At 46.8% G+C, this 18,456-nt stretch overlaps 2 protein-coding genes across 4 annotated transcripts in view; one reads left to right on the top strand and one right to left on the bottom strand.

Annotated features, from left to right (window-relative positions):
* Positions 1–1,250: 1,250 nt before the first annotated feature.
* The window catches only part of MAPRE1 (microtubule associated protein RP/EB family member 1), a 65,453-nt gene continuing 48,247 nt past the window's right edge, over positions 1,251–18,456 (bottom strand). The window contains exons 1-7 of one of the 3 annotated variants that reach the window (XM_075846075.1): positions 17,806–17,939; positions 14,047–14,171; positions 7,639–7,784; positions 6,222–6,429; positions 5,555–5,676; positions 4,283–4,435; positions 1,251–2,557 (exon numbers count right to left, since the gene is read on the bottom strand). In XM_075846075.1, the coding sequence (XP_075702190.1) occupies positions 2,501–2,557; positions 4,283–4,435; positions 5,555–5,676; positions 6,222–6,429; positions 7,639–7,784; positions 14,047–14,167 (807 nt within the window). In that variant the 5' untranslated portion in view covers positions 14,168–14,171; positions 17,806–17,939 and the 3' untranslated portion in view covers positions 1,251–2,500. The other 2 variants (XM_075846074.1, XM_075846076.1) reach the window with 2 other exon arrangements.
* The window catches only part of COMMD7 (COMM domain containing 7), a 74,363-nt gene continuing 74,039 nt past the window's right edge, over positions 18,133–18,456 (top strand). Inside the window, exon 1 of the mRNA XM_075846078.1 lies at positions 18,133–18,305. Within this exon, the coding sequence (XP_075702193.1) occupies positions 18,228–18,305 (78 nt within the window). The 5' untranslated portion in view covers positions 18,133–18,227. The remainder of the gene's footprint in view (positions 18,306–18,456) is intronic.

An 18,456-nucleotide genomic window follows, 5' to 3' on the forward strand; every position in this document is an offset into this window, starting at 1 on the left:
AACCCAGGGGCCCAAAAGCTTTTGGCCCAGCTGATTTTAATTTAGGAATGACCTGATAAGTGTTCCTGCTCCTGCTTGTACTCTCAGTTGGCCACTGGGGGCGCATGGCAAGGTGAGCTCATTTCCATCTGTTCACATGTTGTGGTGCTGTGTGGTGGTGTCTGTTGCTGTAGTGCTGCACTTGTGGGGGGACGTGGCCCAGAGCCAAGGAGGCTTGGCACGGTCTGAAGGCATGGGTGCTTTTGGGCCCCTGGGTTGCTCCCTCTGCAGGAGCGGCGCTGCGGTGGCGGTAGCCGCCATGCGGTGCTGCAACCGTTAGAGTAGGGACCCACTTTCAGAGGTCGCCGTGAAGTGGCAAGTGGGCTTGCATACAATTTGATCAAAATGTTACAAAGAACCTCTCGTTCATATTTATATATTTTGCCTAGCCGCAATTGATCATTGTATACAGTGGATGTGCGGTCCATGTCTTTTCTCTCCCCTTGGATATCTCATCAGTGTGTTGGCACAGGGAAGATGAAGAGTTTCACACATGGGCTGTGTCTTTAGAAGGGGGAAAGCAGTACAGGGTGTAAAGCTGTGCTGATAAGAGATAGTGAAGGCAGCAACATCCTGGAAATTACATACCTCACCCAGCATGTATTACTGGGAGAGACACATCTGTGAGCCAAGGCAAACTAGGAGTAGGTTGTAAATGGAATATTTAGGTATTGGGGGGGGGGGGGGGGGGAGAAGAGGTCTCAAAATGATTGAAGATTGAAGCCTGAAACTTAGTGCAAGTTTCAACTCTGGGTAACCATTAACATATGTAAAAATTAATTTATTCCATCTCAAACCGGTCTCCATCAAAGGTCAGAAGCAGGACCCTCACCTATCTGACATATCCTGTGGATATACATGTCCTAAATGTCCTTCATGGGAAAACCTCCAAGACCTCATGCACACAACCGTAGTTGTATTCACAGCCGTGACTTTTGGCTCGCGGAGTGTCACCCTTGTGCATTAATTTCTATGAGCCTGGACTGCAAAACACGGCTGTAATCAGACACGTCCGTTTTTTGTGGTCCAGGCTCCTGGGCCACGCACGGACCGTGGAAACCAGTCGTGTGCATGGGCCCATTGTAGTGAAATGCACACAAAAATAAGTTTATGTGCATGGGGCCTAAGTAGGATGGAAAACAGCATCAGGTTAAATACCGATTTTAAGGCTAATGAACTCAAGACAAAAAAAAATGAAGAAAAGTAAACTCTTGAAATACAGAAGTTTTATTTAGAAATGGTTTAAAGTAGAAAAAAAAACTTGAGAAAGTTTAACAAAAAAACAGAAAACAAAAAAAATTGTGAAGGGGGAAAAAAAAAAAAAATTAAAGGATTAAAGATTCTTAAAAAAAGGCCACAAGAGATTCAGCAAGCGTAGCACTGCAATGTCGGTGATGGCCTGCTACCAAGTCAACACGGGCTCGAATCTTTCTACTTTTTTTGTTTTTCATGCATTACACGTTACTTTTTTTTAGTTATCCGAAAGGATTCAAACAAAAAAATAACCAAACCATCCATTTTTCTCTCTCTGGAGTGAACAACTTGGTGATCTGGAGGATACAGCAGATACATACAATACATTGACTTATTAAATAACGATATGTTGGCAAAATAAAGTTAAACAATTAACAAAAAAAAAATAAGGGTATAGAGGGAGGCTTCTGAAAATCCTAAAATTTATCACCAAGCCCCGGTAAAAATGTCAGCTCCTTTTATCATGGATTTCTATATATAATTTTTTTAAACTTGCCTTACCCTCAAGGCTGCCAAGGGGGTCTGTATGCAACGATGCCATCTGAAGTAGAGAGCAATAGGATGCAAGAGGTAGCGGCAGCCGCACACACCCACGCCCCTCAGCGCTACTTTTGCAAGCCTGAAACGTTTAAGAAGCGCGCTCGCTTCACGACGAGCGCGCAACTCGCTAGCTATCCGCTCAGTAAGCCGGCTTGTATATTCTTGAGCTTCGATATGAAAGCGCGTGTAAATTTCTTAAGGCATTCTCATCTCCTATGCGCTATATTTGTTCTCATTACAATAACTTTGACAGACTAGACTTACGGTACATTTTTTTTTTTTCCTTCTCCGCACCCTGCGCTTCATTTTCATTTTGCAACAATCAATTTAGAACATTCTTTTCAGCCACATATGAACCTCCTCAAGTCCTCAAACGTTCCCCTAAGAACGTTTAAGGAAAAAGAAAAAAAAAAAAAAAAAAAAAAAAAACACAACAAATACATTAATACTTTTCTTTGCTACAAAATGAGACATTTCCAAGGTGAAGCCGCTGTAAAATGAGTGAAACTTTGGCAAAGTACACTTTCAAAAAGAGAGGTGCTGAGCCAGCCCTCAGAATAAAAAGGGATATTTTACAGTTAAGCACATGATTTTGGAAGGAAAACAAAAAAAAAATAAAAAATTGAAATAATTGTTTTCGCAATGACTGCATGGTAGGGGAGCGCCGCTAATATTCTTCCTGGTCCTCTGGAGGTGCCCCTTCATCCGGTATGACAAAGCCCTCCTGAAAGACATAAGAAAGCACGAGCCAAGTTAGAGGTTCGTTCACACTGCAGCGTACACTTGGCGTATTTGCACATATGCCACATTGTTTCTATAGGGTCCCATTCACTCAACAGCCATCGTTAGGCCAATTAACCTTTTATTAACTGCATGGAATCGCAAAGTCAGCACTGCTATTCCATACAGAGGCATCCAGCAAACGTTTACTGTGAAATATGCGGTTTTTAAACATGGGAGACGTCTGCTCAAACACTGGCGTACAAGTTAGGAAATACCTTGACGTACATTGCAAACTCAGTGTTAATAGACCCCAACCCGGCTCTCCTAAATATTTGTTTATGTCAATCTAATTGGAGTTGTCCCATCTAATGACTTCTCTAGCGCACCCCATAACCATGACAAGGGGGCGTCCACTACATCTAGAAGATGCCGCCGTCATCATCGAAAGGGATATTTACTGTAAGAGCAGTCACACTGAAACCCTCTGAATCACATGACAGCCTATGGCCATGACTAAATTATAAAAATATCCCCATTCTGACACGGCTGGAAGAGTTAAAGAGGTGTTCGCCAGCAGTCATGTTGACCCCCCCCCAAAAAAAGCACATAAGTCAGGGTTGGCTTTGCCAAGCACCAAGCAATGGGTAGTAATGGTATTTTTTGCACTCTGAATTTATAGCACAGAACAATTGAATGTCATTTAAATCAGACATTGGTTGTGAATAGTTAAAGGGAGTGTCCCCAGAAATTGGCCTATCAAACCAGCAATAGTAATATCCTCCAGGGTCATCTGAATCGAATGCGCTTTTCATTTTTCAGCGAGTCACTTTATTCAATATATGCAAATGAGCATTATGGAGTAACGAGGTGGTCACCGCTGCTGTAAAACGCTCCGGCTTCTATCCCCAGTCCATCGATCCCTTCTTTCTTTGATACAGTCGCCAGGCAGTGTAAAAGCAGAGTTCACGCCTGACCCCGTATTCTCCTGAATGCGCCCACGCCTTGGCTTCATATTGGGCACATGCGCAGTACATCCTTGATGTTTCACCGGTCTAATCTGTGTACTGCGCCAATTATGCCAGACTACAACCAGAGGAGACGGACCTCGGCATTGCAGAGCAGTAGTCTGACGTAATTGGCACATGCACAGTCCAGCCGATTAAACATAAAGGATGTAGTGCGCATACGGCAATTACAAAGCAGAGGTGGGGGCGTGTACAGGAGAACACGGAGTCAGGTGTGAACTCTGCTTTTATGCGGCTTGGCCCCTGTCAACCAAATAAAGGGGAGGGAGGCACTGGGTATAGAAGTCAGAGCGGCTTGGAGCAAAGGTGACTACCTCATTACTCCAGAATGCCAATTTGAATATATTGAATAAAGTGATTTTCACTGAAAAATGCATTAGATTGATTGAGATGAGCCTGCACTATATTACTCTGTTGCTGGTTTGAGGGGCAAATTTCTGGTCAGACTCCCTTTAAAATATGCCACCAGTGTCCAACCGGCATAGGTCTGTAATGAAGTTACGAATAAGTTGAGGAAAAATCACTGCGCCAATGTTTACTCTGGGATCGGGGGAGGGGGGGGGGGGGTCAGAGGTTGGACCTTTAATTGGCCATCGGTGGCATATCCTCGTGATACGGCACAGAGGTCTGAGAGTAGCCGACCCCTTCAACAACCTGTGACATGAAATCCGACAAATTAGACATCAGAACAAGAAACTCACATCTGTGGCATAAAGGATCTCGATGATCTTCTGCAGGACAGGATCACTTTCTCCTTCGTTCTCTTGACAGATCAGTTCGATATTCCTTAGCTTGCCAAAATAAAAGTCTCTTTCTTTCTCCAAGTCTTCAACTGTGATTTTCAGGACATTTAACTGGAAAAATCAAGTACATATTAGAATACAAGTAAATCTGTCAAAGATGTAAGACGTTCCCCCCCCTTTCCTGCACATTCAATCCACAGGAGTCTCTTGGTTGCTGCTTAGGTTATTCTTGGTGGACCTCCAGTTATCTCCTGCCTGACCTGACAGCGGGTGCAGAGACGCTGGACAGTATCGTTACCAAAACAGTACAAGAGCCGAAGTATCAGATCGACATCCATGCATGATACTGCCAGAGCGTCACATGGTTGCCACAGCACCCTTCTGGTAGGTCTCCACTCCTGCCAGTGCTATAAAGAGTTACTGGTCAACGGTCTTAGGCCCCATGCACACGACAGTGTTGGGTCCGTGATATACGGTTTGCATGTCCCGGACCGAACACAGTGGAGGGAGCAGGGCTCCTAGCATTCTACTAATCTATGACTATAGGTGTCACTGCCTGTCCAGAAATACTGTCCCGCACTGAAAACATTACAGGACAGTATTTATGGACAGGCAGTGACACCTAGCGTCATAGATTAGTACGATGCTAGGAGCCCGGCTCCCTGCAGTGTTCGGTCCGGGACATGCGGACCGTATATCACGGACCGAACACAGTCGTGTGTATGGGGTCCTCTAGTATGTAGTAGGGCTGGGCAATTAGGACCTAAATCGAAATCCCGATTAATTGAACATGTAAAATCGATCATGATTAATTAACCATTTAGGCCACACCCCTTTTTACATACCATGTCCCCTATTTGCATGCTACCCCACTCCATTCATATTTAGTGAACGGTAGAGCAGGGACATGAAGGCCCCCTGCTCTACCATTGGTTTCAATGGCATCTGCGTCTCGAGGACACAAAAAGTTGAGAATCACAGGCTGCAGCGGTCACGTGAACTGCAACACCATCCCAGGAGGCTGGACAACGTGCAGAGAAGAGTCAGAGGGCAGGTATGAACTTTTTTTAAAATTTTCCGGGGATTTATGCAGCGGAAAATCCACCAGAATAACGCAACACAATGTGGTGCGATTTTCGTATGGCATTCCCTGCGGTGTTCAGGGAGGATACGCTGTGCATGACCGGACAAAGAAACCACCATAGACCACCAAGGACTAAGATCATTTACCTGTTGAACTATCTCTGCAGACTCTTCCTCACCATTACCTACGGCGGCCGGCTTTCTGCTGACTGCCTGGGCAGGTCTGTTGGTTACTGCGGTCCTCTGGGCAGGTACGGCCCTCTGTGGAGCTGAGAAAAACCAAGATTATAATATATATATATATATATATATATATATATATATATATATATATATATATAACAAAACAGCGGTTGGAGGACTATACAATACACGAGTGCAGATCTTCACAGAACCACCATAACCCAGAGCCTATTGTGAGACACCACTCAAAACATGTGCACCCCACTCCCTGACACAGGCATGTACCAATTTTGGCCATTTTCTTTATCTCTTCTGTCATTGGTTGATTTACATCAGCAGAGTCATCTGGAAGTACAGTATTTACCAGAATCAGACACTCCCAAATAGAAAAAAAAAAATTCTCAGGGTAAAAGCAAACAATGTATAATATTCTGGCATTTTTAGGGCTCACATTAATTTCAGACCAGTCAGGTCTCCTATGTAAGGGCAGAATAGGCTAGAGAGGGGGGGGGGATGTGAAGATTGTGTTTCAGCCAGAACATAGATGCCAAAATGCACCCGTATTGCAGCTGGACGAGGCCGCCTCAAACATTGAAAGCAAACATTAAGCACAACTGTTAATTGCCAGTACCGGAGTTTGTAGATCCAATTGGTTTCTTGGGTTTGTTCATGGCTGGAATGGGGAGTGCGGGGGCAGGTGCCGACTCTTGTCCTTGTCGGGCAGCAACTGGGTCGTAGTCTTTTCCATCGTAGTTTGCGTCAAAAAACTTTTTAAACCACTGTACAAATTCAAAGTTGTCCTGGAACTTTCCTTTCACCAACTTGTCCACTGGAATTATCTACAAAAAAAATTCATTTTGCAATAAATTACAATGAATTTTTTCCTTTTATTATAATGTAACGTTTAGCTGCAGACAATCGACAAAAAACAAAAATCAAACACTGATGTGACCAATGACAATCATCCATTATCTGAACATTCTTATGATGGAACTTTAAATTAAGAAAAAAAAAAAAAAAAAGTTATTGCCCTTTTTTCATCTCCCAACACAATAAAAAAAAAAATGGCTAGGTGTCAGATAGACTGGCAGTGGACCTTGCTGGCTGGTGAATTTTTGAATTCACCCTGCCTTCACATGCCATCAATCCCATGATGCCTCAGTTAGGCCCCATGCACACGACCGTAGAATTAGTCCATAATTACGGACCTATTTCTATGGCCGATGGATACCTTCCCGTATACGTACAGGAGGGTGTCAGTACCGTAGAAAGGCTCCGCAAAAAATAAACATGTCCTATTTTTGGCCTTTTACAGACCGTGCTCTCATACTTTATATGGGGGCACAGCCCGCAACAGTCAGCGCCTAGCTGTGCCCATAATCATGGACTGTGATAAAGCATTTCATGAGCAGCTACAGCCGGTATCGTCTCAGCCTGCTGGGGAGGACAGTGTCATAATCCTTCCTTCAATGTTCTCCTAAACAAAACTACAAGACTATAAGTATAGAGCCAGGGAGGGCGAGCGGTGATATTCTCCATTATAACAGTGACCTCTATAATCATCATCATCATCAGCTGTGATAGGAGTTTGTCCCCCACTACGAAGAGCCTGTGTGGAACAGTCCATGTCGTGACATCATACAGGAAGTTCCGGTGCCTGTATGAGTGACACAGGATTATCCCCATTGACAAGTAGAAAAAGCAAGTCACGGTAGCCGGATTCAGACAGTCGCTAAGCAGCGTCCCCAGCGTGATATTTAGTGATCGTAGCAGACTGACTTCCTTAAAGGAACACATGACAAACATTAGTTTTAGTTGGAGTTTCCCTTTAAGAATATAAGCTAGACTCGCATTGTGTCCTAAAGACTGGAGAATGGATCGGCTTGTTCCTAGTGGCCAAATTTGAGGCATTATACCAGATAAGACAGTGCAATGTACCAGTTTATAAACAGGAGCTGTACAAAGCAGCCATGACAGGATGATCTCCGGTCACTGCAGGAGTTTGTTACTAAACGCACTTATAAGACATGGGGTCACATGGCACTCACTTTGTCGATACCCATCTTCTTGAATGCGGCTTGTAGCACTTTGTAGTTTTGGATGTACTCGTGTTCAAGTTTGGCTAGAAATTTCACTTTCTTTAACGGGACGCATCCGGGAAACAACATGTCCATAAATTGACAATACATGCCACCTGTCAGGAGAAAAGAACAGTTATTAGTTACACAACCTCAGGTCAAACACATGAATCTATGGTCTCTATTAAGACAAGGTGCCAGGACGTCATGTGATGTGTTTAGTTAGGTGAATAAGGAACAATGCTTAGTGTGATTTGCTTAAGAAAAAAAAAAAAAACCCCAGAACTGACAAGTACAAGCACGCTTCCTGTTTACGGAGAGACTGTCTCTATTAGGCACTGTCAGGGTATGTTCATACAGCTTATTTTTGGTCCATAGCGGCCAAAAAAAATAAATCAGAAGGCCTGCAAGTATCTGCCCATTGATTTCAATTGGAAAAACGGCTTTCTGTTCCGACAGGCCGTTTTGAATAACGGCCGAAGTGGAGGTCACTTCTTGGGACGTTTTTGTAGCAGTTTTTCATAGACTATTGAAAACAGCTCCAAAAACAGATGTAAAAAACGCTGCAAAAAAAACCCCCAAAAAAAAAACACCGAGTGGCTAAAAGAAAAAAAATCAGGACATTTTTGACGAGCGTGTAAACATGGCCTTAAAGAGCCGCTTTGTTTCTGATGGCCATTTCTTGGAGCCGAGCAATTGGTGTAGGAGTTCAATAGAAAGTTTGAACCCATAAACCAAATTGCTCAGCTGTCTGCGAAAAGCCGATCAGACATGAAGCGGCTCCGAGCTCACCCGAGCCGAGCGCCTCTGCTTCTTTGTTTTAGCGATCAGTGAGGATCTCAGTATTCCGACCCCCACGATCAAAACTTCTGACATATCACTATGACACACCAGAAGTTTTTTTTAAGGTTTAGTTACCCTCTAAGGCCTCATTCACACGGCAGGGTTTCCCGGCCGGGTGCCGGCCATTCATAAATCGGCCGGCACCCGGCTGCATTAGGAATAATAGACTCCTAATGGGGCTATTCACACGGCCGATTTTTTGACGGCCGGGAAAACCGCCCGTCAAAAAATAGGACATGCTCTATTTTCGCCCGGGTACCCGGCCGCCCGGCTCCCATAGAAGTCTATGGGGCCGGGTAATACCCGGCCATCACCGGGATGTGTCCCGAGTGACGGCCGGGTTTTCCGGCTCTTGCGCTCTATCTCCTCCTCCTCACAGCGCAGAGTGCATGTGAGGAGGAGGAGGAGGAGTTGATGCCATTCTGACGAATGGCATCGCTGTACACGGTGTGGCAGGGCCGGGGTGTACAGCAAGTGGAAGGGAGCGCTGCGCTGGCTCCCTTCTCCTGCTTGTTAAAAGCGCCCTGGCCCGGCGACACCTTTGATGGCGCCGCTAGCAGCTGCTGCTACTACTACTGTAGCGACGCCACTATAGCAGAGCGGGGAGGTATCTCCCCGCTCTGCTATGTGCTAGCCGCACTTAGCTCCTTGAAGGAGCGGAATCCCCGTGTGTTCGGGGATTCCGCTCCTGGACAGAGCGCTTGATGTCTCTGTCCATATCTGGGCAGTGACATCAGGGGAAACTCCTGAAGCGGAATCCCCGAACACATGGGGATTCCCCTTCAGGAGTTGCCGATGATGTCACTGTCCGGATCTGCCCGGCCCGGCACGGATGCATAACTTTATGCAAACCGGCCGGGCAGAATGGCCGATTTTACCGGCCGGCACTCGGGCTCGGACGCGACCCGGTCGTGTGAATCCCGCCTAAGCTCACATTTGACGTATACTTCGGACATACCACTATCGTAAAGAAATAAAAAATAAAAGTATCTAAAAGTCAACTGTATAGGGAGGCACGCCAGGCTGGGCTCTATATAGGCAGTATATGGATTTTACCAGACAAACCGATTCCAAAATAACCTGCAGGCACATTGGGGGTCATTGTACACATTCAGCATTTGCGGCAGGAACATTGCAGGTGTGGACTGAAGGTTCTCAGGAACGTAAGGACATTTCCATGGAAGAACATCTCCATTCACAACACAAATGAGTCCCTCGATTATTAGGATTAGTGAAAGGCAGTGAGTTTTGAGGTTCCTTTAACCCCTTAGTGACCAGCCCATTTTAGGCCCTAATGACCAAGCTATTTTATTCGTTTTTCTATAGTCGCATTCAAAGAGCTATAATGTTTTTATTTTTTCGTCTACATCGCTGTAGGAGGACTTGTTTTTTGCGGGATTAGTTGTGCTTTTTAATAGCACCATTTTTGGGTACATATAATTTTTATATTAACTTTTATTAACCTTTTTTGGGGGGGGGATTATAAAAAAAAACTGAAATTCCGCCATTGTTCTATGCGTTTTTAAATTGACGCCGTTCACTATGCGACGTAAATAACACGTTACCTTTATTCTATGGGTCGGTACGATTACGGCGATACCACATATGTGGAGGTTTTTTAATGTTTTACGACTTTTGCACAATAAAAACACTTTTGAACTAAAATTATTTGTTTTTGCCTCGTCGCTTTCCAAGAGCCGTAATTTTTTTATTTTTCCATCAATGTAGTGATTTTTTGGGCTTGTTTTCTGCGGGACAAGACGTAGTTTTGAATGGTACTGTTTTGGGGTGCATGGGACTTATTGATTCATTTTTATTATGACTTTTTGGGGGGCAATGGAAAAAAATTGCAATTTCGCCATAGTTTTTTGCGTTTTTTTTTTACGGTGTTCACTTTGCGGTTTAAATTACATATTAACTTTATTAATGGAGTCATTACGGTCGCGGCGATACCACGTGTGTACTTTTATTTTTTACGCTTTTACTAAATAAAACCACTTTTTATGGAAAAAAATGGATTTATTTTTTTACTGTACTTTTTATTAATAATCTTTATTTCACTTTGATGACTGATTTTATTAGTCCCACTAGGGGACTTTACTGTGCGATGTTCCGTATACCAGAGCATTATTGCCTGTCAGTGTAAATCTGACAGGCAATCTGTTAGGACGTGCCTCCGGCGCGTTCTAACAGGCATATGTCCAGGGCAGACCTGGGGGCTTTTATCAGTCCCCCGGCTGCCATGACACCCCATCGGAGACCTGCGATTGCATTCGCGGGCCGCCGATGGGTGACAGAGGGAGCGCACTCCCTCTGTAAACAAAGTTAAATGCCGCGATCGCTATTGACGGCGGCATTTAACGGGTTAAACGGCCGCGATCTAAGTAAACTTCGATCGCGGGCGTTGGAGCAGGAGCTCAGCTGTCATCAGACAGCAGAGCCCCGGCTCCTGCCTGCACGGGAGACCCGTGCAGGACTTAGACTAGGCTGACGTGAAAAGGCGTCAGCCTAGCCTAAAGCCCATTAGTGAATCACGTAAAAAGGCGTATTAGTGGTCACTAAGGGGTTAATTCTCACTCCAGGGACTCGTGCAGCCCTTTGTACAGCAAACCATTCATAGACTCCCGTGAAGCTCTGACTTACATGGATTGTGCTGGTTCTGCCCCTCACACAGAGAATCTGCTGTACAGCACTGAGGGACCAGACCCGGGAGACCCCACGGGTAACAAGCAGCTCTGAATGTAAAAGTTCTCGCCCTCCGAGCTGCGTAGAAAGTCGCTTTGTTAGAGGGGGGCGGTGGCGTTACCGGGAATGTCAAGTAAAAGAAAGGAGTTTCACATTGAACTGATCATCAGGGCGTCCTCCAGATAAATGCACAATTCTGGGCTGCTCAGCAGAGGTCCAAATATGTTCAGGATGTCAGACCCGGCCTGCGGGTGACCGCGTCGGTTCTGTGTGTTCTTGTGCAGATTCCACACGGTCACCCACAGACGTGCGCTGCTCCAGCGTGTTAGAACCAGGCAAGTCGACAATTTTTCTCTCCGTAAGAACAAAAAAACATACTACTTTAAAGAGGCTGTCTCCACATTATAGTGCATTATCTCCTACATAAGGAAATCGGCGCTGTAATGTAGGTGACAGCAGTGCTTTTTGTTAAAAAAAAAACAATCTATTTTTATCACTTTATTAGCGAATTTAGATTTATGCTAATGAGTTGCTTAATGCCCAACTGGGTGTATTTTTACTTTAGACCAAGTGGGCGTTGTACAGGGGAGTGTATGACGCTGACCAATCAGTGACCAATCGGCATCATGCGCTCCTCTCCATTCATTTAGTCAGCGCATAGGGATCCTGCTAGATCCTTATGTGCTGTCTTTGTCTAAACACTTCAGTATTGTTAATGTGTTAGTATGTGAATAGATATTGCACGGGATGTCTATTCACAATCTCTGCACTTCGTTACTATTTCTACTGTTTGGTAGTTACAGCCGAGGAAGCGTAATCTCGTTGTAACCTGTCCATTTACCGCGTAATCTCGTGAGATCACGCTTCCTCTGCTGTAACTACCACAGACAGAGTAACGAAGTGCAGAGATTGTGAATAGACATCCCATGGAATGTCTATTCACTGTCTAAACACTTCAGTATTGTTAAAGTGTTAGTATAAGACAGCACATAAGGATCTAGCAGGATCCCTGTGCTGAGGAAATGAATGGAGAGGAGTGCATGAGGCTGATTGGTCACCGTCATACACTCCTCTGTACAACGCCCACTTGGTCTAAAGTGAAAACACGCCCACTTGGGCATTAAGCAACTCATTAGCATAAAGTTAAAATCGCTAATAACGTGGTAAAAATAGATAGTTTTTTTTAAATAAAAAGCACTGCTGTCCCCTACATTATAGCGCCGATCTCCTTATATAGGATATAGGGCACTTATAATGTGGTGACAGAGCCTCTTTAATGCAAAGTGACCAAAAGCTCTAATGCCAAGTGCTCTGCAAGCTGAAATGATTTCACCCCGGAACCCCCTACAATTGTGGCTCAACAATGACGTTTACGGCACTGGGTCTTAAGAAAACTAAAATTTCACTATAGCAACAAAGCAGTTAACACATTGAAATCCGTAAGTGCCGGTGTCTGAAGGGTCGCAGGAGGCGGAGACAACGACCAGTTACCTGGCAACCGCACGGAAGAGGCCAAACCAGACAAAACCCTGGAGACGGAGACGCGGGTCACAGCGGAAAGTTTATATCGCACCCCCGCTGTGCAGTATTTCTGGTAATAAAGGCACCTGCACCAGTAGACTACGAAATTGTATTCCAGCCAATCCACGATCGTGCTCTTATTAACAGACTGGCTCGTGCTGGAGGCTTAACCAACAAAAAAAAAAACTAATTGAAGTTCAACTGGGCCAAACCTAAAGGGCCACATCACCTTGTTCTTCTGCACTTAGATCGCAACGTCTTGTTGTAGGGGTTTAAAGGGATTGTCCACTACAGAACGACTGATGACCTATCCACCGAGTAGGTCATCAGCGCGAGTCTGACACCTGGACAGCGCACTTTATTTAAGCCGCTCCGGCTACCGGATGTTGTGGCCCATTATGCCACGTACGGAGCCGGAAGCAGATGGCTCCGGACATAGCGGCCGTGCTGCAGCTCTGCTCCCATCCACTTCAATACAGTATGGCAGCTATTCAGTGGCCGGTGCTTGGAGGCAGCTGGAGCAGCTTAAGAGTGCGGGGTCTGGGTGTCAGACCCCACAGATCATGTACTGATTACCGATCATGTCCAGTAGTAGAGAACCCCTTTAATACGGTCATCTGACGCTGGTCCTGGTTCGGGTAGAGAAGAACTGTTTAACAATATTCAAGTCCCATATTCTACAAGCCATAAAACAGATGAAGCCAATGCCCGGACTCCAGGCTTAAGTCCGAGCTGCTCACAAATATCACTCCACATCAAGATGTAAAAAAAATAAAAATTATATATATTTTATTCAGCTTTTTCTCGCTTCTGGAAAGCTTAGAAGTCAGAAGCCATTATAGCTCCTATCGTTTCCTAGAAGCCTGGGTAAACTGCCAACCAATACAGGGATATAGGGGGGGGGGAATAACAGTGCACCCCTATAGGAGCGGTAATGGCTGCCATTTTCTTTTGTCACGGTCATGATACTAGGGGGACACGATTGTGCATTGGTGCAAGGAAATCATAGGCGAGAAATCCCAAGAAATACGATGGACTTTGGGAATGTGTCGGTTGGACATTAGCTGGTGGCACACCCAGATTTCTAATAGACACGTGTCTGAGACGAGCCCCTGTCAGGCTGTGGTCGGAGGGTGCCGATGCATTTTCTAGTACAGTCCAGAACGCTGTGAGATTTACAACATAATAAACCTCCCCTGAGAGAGGACATGGGCACCAGCTGATCAGAAAACTCATCACCAGCCCTCGCCACGGCCGGATCAGCAGACACGAGGCCACGCGTGAGCAAAACGCTGCACCTCCAAGTAAATAATCCGGCACGGTCCTTACCTGAACACAGATGTTCTATCTTGGTCAGGTTGAGTTGTAGGGACTCATTAATCCAAGCGAGCATGTCATGACGACTGAGATTATCACTGGTTACTGACGTGGAATAAACATTGACTGCCATGGTCCTGGAAGAAAAGAAAGGAGAATCAAGACGAGATCAGGAATAAAAGTGCGAACACAACATGAACCCTCCACCTCCCGACTACATGTCCTGGAGCCGTCAGTCAGAGCGGGCGCACCACATCCAGACCGGACGATTGTGGAGGAACTCTGACCAGATGAGCAAACGCTGCACATTAGAGGTCCTTATTTGGTTGCCCATCAGACGCAGATTCAAACTTTGATTTCACCAAACTCCAAGACAAGACTAAGAACCCGTGCAAATGAGTTTATGTAAAACTACGGATAATCTGCAGACCCATTCATTTCTATAGGTCACGGACAACTATCCGTATATTTGCATATTTATGTCCTATTCATGTCCGCAATTGCAGCATGGGCTCCCCATAAAAGTCTGAGCGCTTCTGCTTCGGTTGTGTATCCGTAGCCGTCGTGTCCATATTTGCAAACAGTGAAAAACCTTACGGCCGTGCGCGCATGAGGCCTAAAGCCGGCCATACTCTGGGGGGAGTGGTCGGCCGACACCACCATAAACATGCATGCTTGGTCAAGACTGCATTTTTATTTCACTGGGGAGAGGGTGATAAGCAGCTGCCATACACCTATGGCAGCAGCTGATCTCCCACAGGAAGAAAGGATCAGGCTTGGCGAGATTCAACATGACCGACCACTCGTCCCACCGGACATTTGCATGGGGACTCCCGATTGTCACGCCCACATAAACGAGATTTTTTTTTTGGGGGGGGGGGGGTTTACACGGTCGGACAGCTATCCTCACAACTGCACAGCCAGCTTAATTTACCAGGATTCCCAGCACTGGTGAGTCGGGCAGGATCTTCTCACCGACTTCCTGTAGGTTTTATTGGCCCAGGAAGTGACGAGGATCATTCCCGTCAGCCCTGTGACTGGTGATAAGTGACAGCGAGAGCGCAGCAGATAAGCCAGACCCTGCAGCGGGGCTTGTCACATGACCGTAATTACGGATGAACTTGCGCTCCCATTAACTTCCATAGGCCACGGACACCTTTCAGTATATTTAGTGTCCCCGTGCTGTAGAAATGATCCGCAACTAATAGAACACGTCCTATTCTTGATGGCAATTGTGGCACGGACTCCCCAGAGGTGGATCTGTAGCGGTCCCTGACTGCGGAAGCGTTGCTATGCGACCCCAGGGGATTACCCAAGATTGCTGAGGGTTTTTTTTTGCAGATCCGTAAATACAGATGCACTACAGGCCGTACTTGCAGACAGCGTGCAGTGTGATATGTGGATGACTACGGACAGTTAAAAACCATTAGGCCTCATGTACACGACCATAGCCGAGCACCTGGCCCGTGACTGCGGCACGGAGTGTCAACCGCGTGCCGCCCCAAAACATGCACACATTGATTTCAAAGAGCCCGGACCGCAGACACAGCCTGTATGATGACATGCCCCATCTTCTTTGCAGTCCAGGCTATAGCGCAGACTGTGGAAAGCATGGTCGTGTGCATGGGCCCATAGAAATTAATGGGTCCACAATTAACCCGCAGACTTGCAGGTGAAACGTGGCCGCAAAAACAAATTTCTGTGCATGAGGCCTTACACAGAACCAAAGCGGAGTTGAGGCAATGCTGCCAAGAGGGACACGAGACCCCAGTCATACCACCAAAGGGGTGCACAGAATCCAGAAACCAGCCAAATTTAGAAAAACATGGCAGCCGTCTTCCAGAACAAGCACCACACCTGTCCATGGGTTGTGTTCGGTATTGCAGCTCAGATCAATTAAAATTAATGGGCTGAGCTGCAATACTACACAAAACCTGTGTGTGCGTGTGAGCAAGACAGCCGCCATGTTATTCTAATCCTGGACCAACAGTACAGAGAAATTCTTTTTAATCCAGCATCACTGGGACCCGAGCTGCCAGATAAAATATTCCGGATCAATATTCTGGATTATCAGACTGTCACACGAGGGCCTTGTTAGGGTAGAGAAACTTCAGGAAATATTAAACAAATTCGGCTGCAGTCATGTTATTTAGGCCTCACGCACACGACCGTAGTGGTGGGCACAGGCCGTGACTTGCGGCTCGGACGGCCGCGGAGTGTCACCCGCAAATCAGGGGCCGTGCACATTGCCGTGTTCATTCATTTCAACGAGCCTGGACCGCAAGCTGCGGCTGTAATAAAACACTTCTGATCTTTTTGCGCTCCCGGGCAATGCACAGACAGTGGAAACCACCGTCATGTGTAAGGGCCCATTGAAATGAACGGGGCTGCAATTCTCCCGCGGATTTGCGGATGAATTACGGCCATAAAAATAAGATTGTGTGCATGGGGCCTTACTCAGAGGAATCTCCTCTTTGGTGATCTCCAGACTTCTGCAATCCCACATTTTATTCTCATGCCCCGTTTACAGTTTTTTGTGTTTTTCGTCCATGGCCATTAAGAACCGCAGGCAAAAACGCAGCGAACGCCGCTTTCTCTGCCTCCCATTGATATCAATGGGAGGCAGAAATGTAAACGCCCGAAGATAGGGCACGTCACTTTTTCCTGCGAGATGGTTTTGCCGCTCGCAGGAAAAACAAAAAACTTCCGGCCTCCCGTTGAAATCAATAGGCGGCATTTTCCGACATGGTATCCATGTCAAAAAAAAAAAAAAGTGTGAACAGGGCCTTAGACTATCTAGATTTGATGGCGGATAAAAAGAATTTCAGTTTTTCGTTTCTGGGACCCTAACTAGACAGCGATAACCAATACAGTGATGGATCCAACGGTCACTTGTCCAGATGAGCGCCGCAGCCCCTTATTTATAGTGATCAGTTATTACATGGAGCTCCATAGGCAGGACATTGCTGCTGTAAATGGCGGACTGACACCCACCCCCCCCCCCCCCCCCACATCGTTGCCTGATCGGTGACCGGCCCCATTGCTGTTCTGCTCCATTATCAGACCGCTCGCACTCCGCTTGTAAGCAAATGTTATATAGTCCATATATTAGGAGGGCGCTGTATACGTCTGACCATCTCTCCAGAGGTGACCCGGAGCTTTACCAGCGTAACCAGATTATTGGAGAGCAAGAGGCCCTGACGGAGGCGGGCCAGAACGCAGGGACGTAACCGGAGGCGGGCGGGCCAGAACGCAGGGACGTAACCGGAGGCGGGGGGGCCAGAACGCAGGGACGTAACGGGGGGGGGCCAGAACGCAGGGACGTAACGGGGGGGGGGGCCAGAACGAAGGGACGTAACGGGAGGGCCAGAACGAAGGGACGTAACGGGCGGGCCAGAACGCAGGGACGTAACGGGAGGCGGGCGGGGAGAACGCAGGGACGGAACGGGAGGCACGCGGGGAGATCGCAGGGACGTAACGGGAGGCGGGCGGGGAGATCGCAGGGACGGAACGGGAGGACACATAATAGGTGATGTACATGACACAACGGGTGATGTCGGGGGAAGAATACGGAGCGGTTCTCCGGAGATATATTATAGGACAGGGCCGTGTGAGGTGCCGGAGATATCAGCCATAATTTACAGGAGAACGTGCGGTGGGTCCCAGGATATTTACCATGGGGACATCGAGTGAAGGCCACCCTGTTACACCGCCGGACACTACCCGCTACAACCCAGGCCTTCCTCTCCCTCTCGCCGCTGCCGCCGTTACCTTTTTCTGTGTCGTTCAAACCGGCCTCACCCGTGCTGATGTCACACGCCTGTAGAAGAACGTGCCGTGCGAGGTGACGTCCCCTCATGCATAATTTATACGTCTGACGTTGCTAGGTGACGCTTTGTCTAGAGCTGTGAAAAACCACACCCAACATCAGGTGACAGGAGAAGGAGGTAGCCGCTTCAACGCTCCACACGTCATTTCTCGGTCCCGGCCACAGTGGCCATTTTCCCGAAGAGTCACCCGTAAGATAACAGTGTGGTGATCTGCAGGAAAATGGCGGTGCCCATAAATAGCGCTGAGAGAACTAGAGCCGGTGCGGAGACTCCTGATTAGTACATACTCTCCCCCCTTCACAGTGTATGGCGGGCTGGAAGTGACGGTTGAAAGACAGATACCGGTGGACACTACCGCATTGTATGGCTGTGTGGGCGGAGCCTGCGTACTGCAGAGCAACGCCTGCCTCCCTGTGTCATACTGCGGAGCTGCACTATCAGGTGACAGCCACTGGGGGCAGTAGAAAGACTCTTACTTCACCGAGAGCTGCGCCCTGCCGTAAAGCCGCATGTAGAATTGTCGTATTGTGTATGTATTTCTAGGAGTATGAATCATACGGTTACATATGACCACATGAGGAGTAATAATACT

Source organism: Rhinoderma darwinii, chromosome 13, assembly GCF_050947455.1.
Source record: "Rhinoderma darwinii isolate aRhiDar2 chromosome 13, aRhiDar2.hap1, whole genome shotgun sequence".
Classification (NCBI taxonomy): Eukaryota; Metazoa; Chordata; class Amphibia; order Anura; family Rhinodermatidae; genus Rhinoderma; species Rhinoderma darwinii.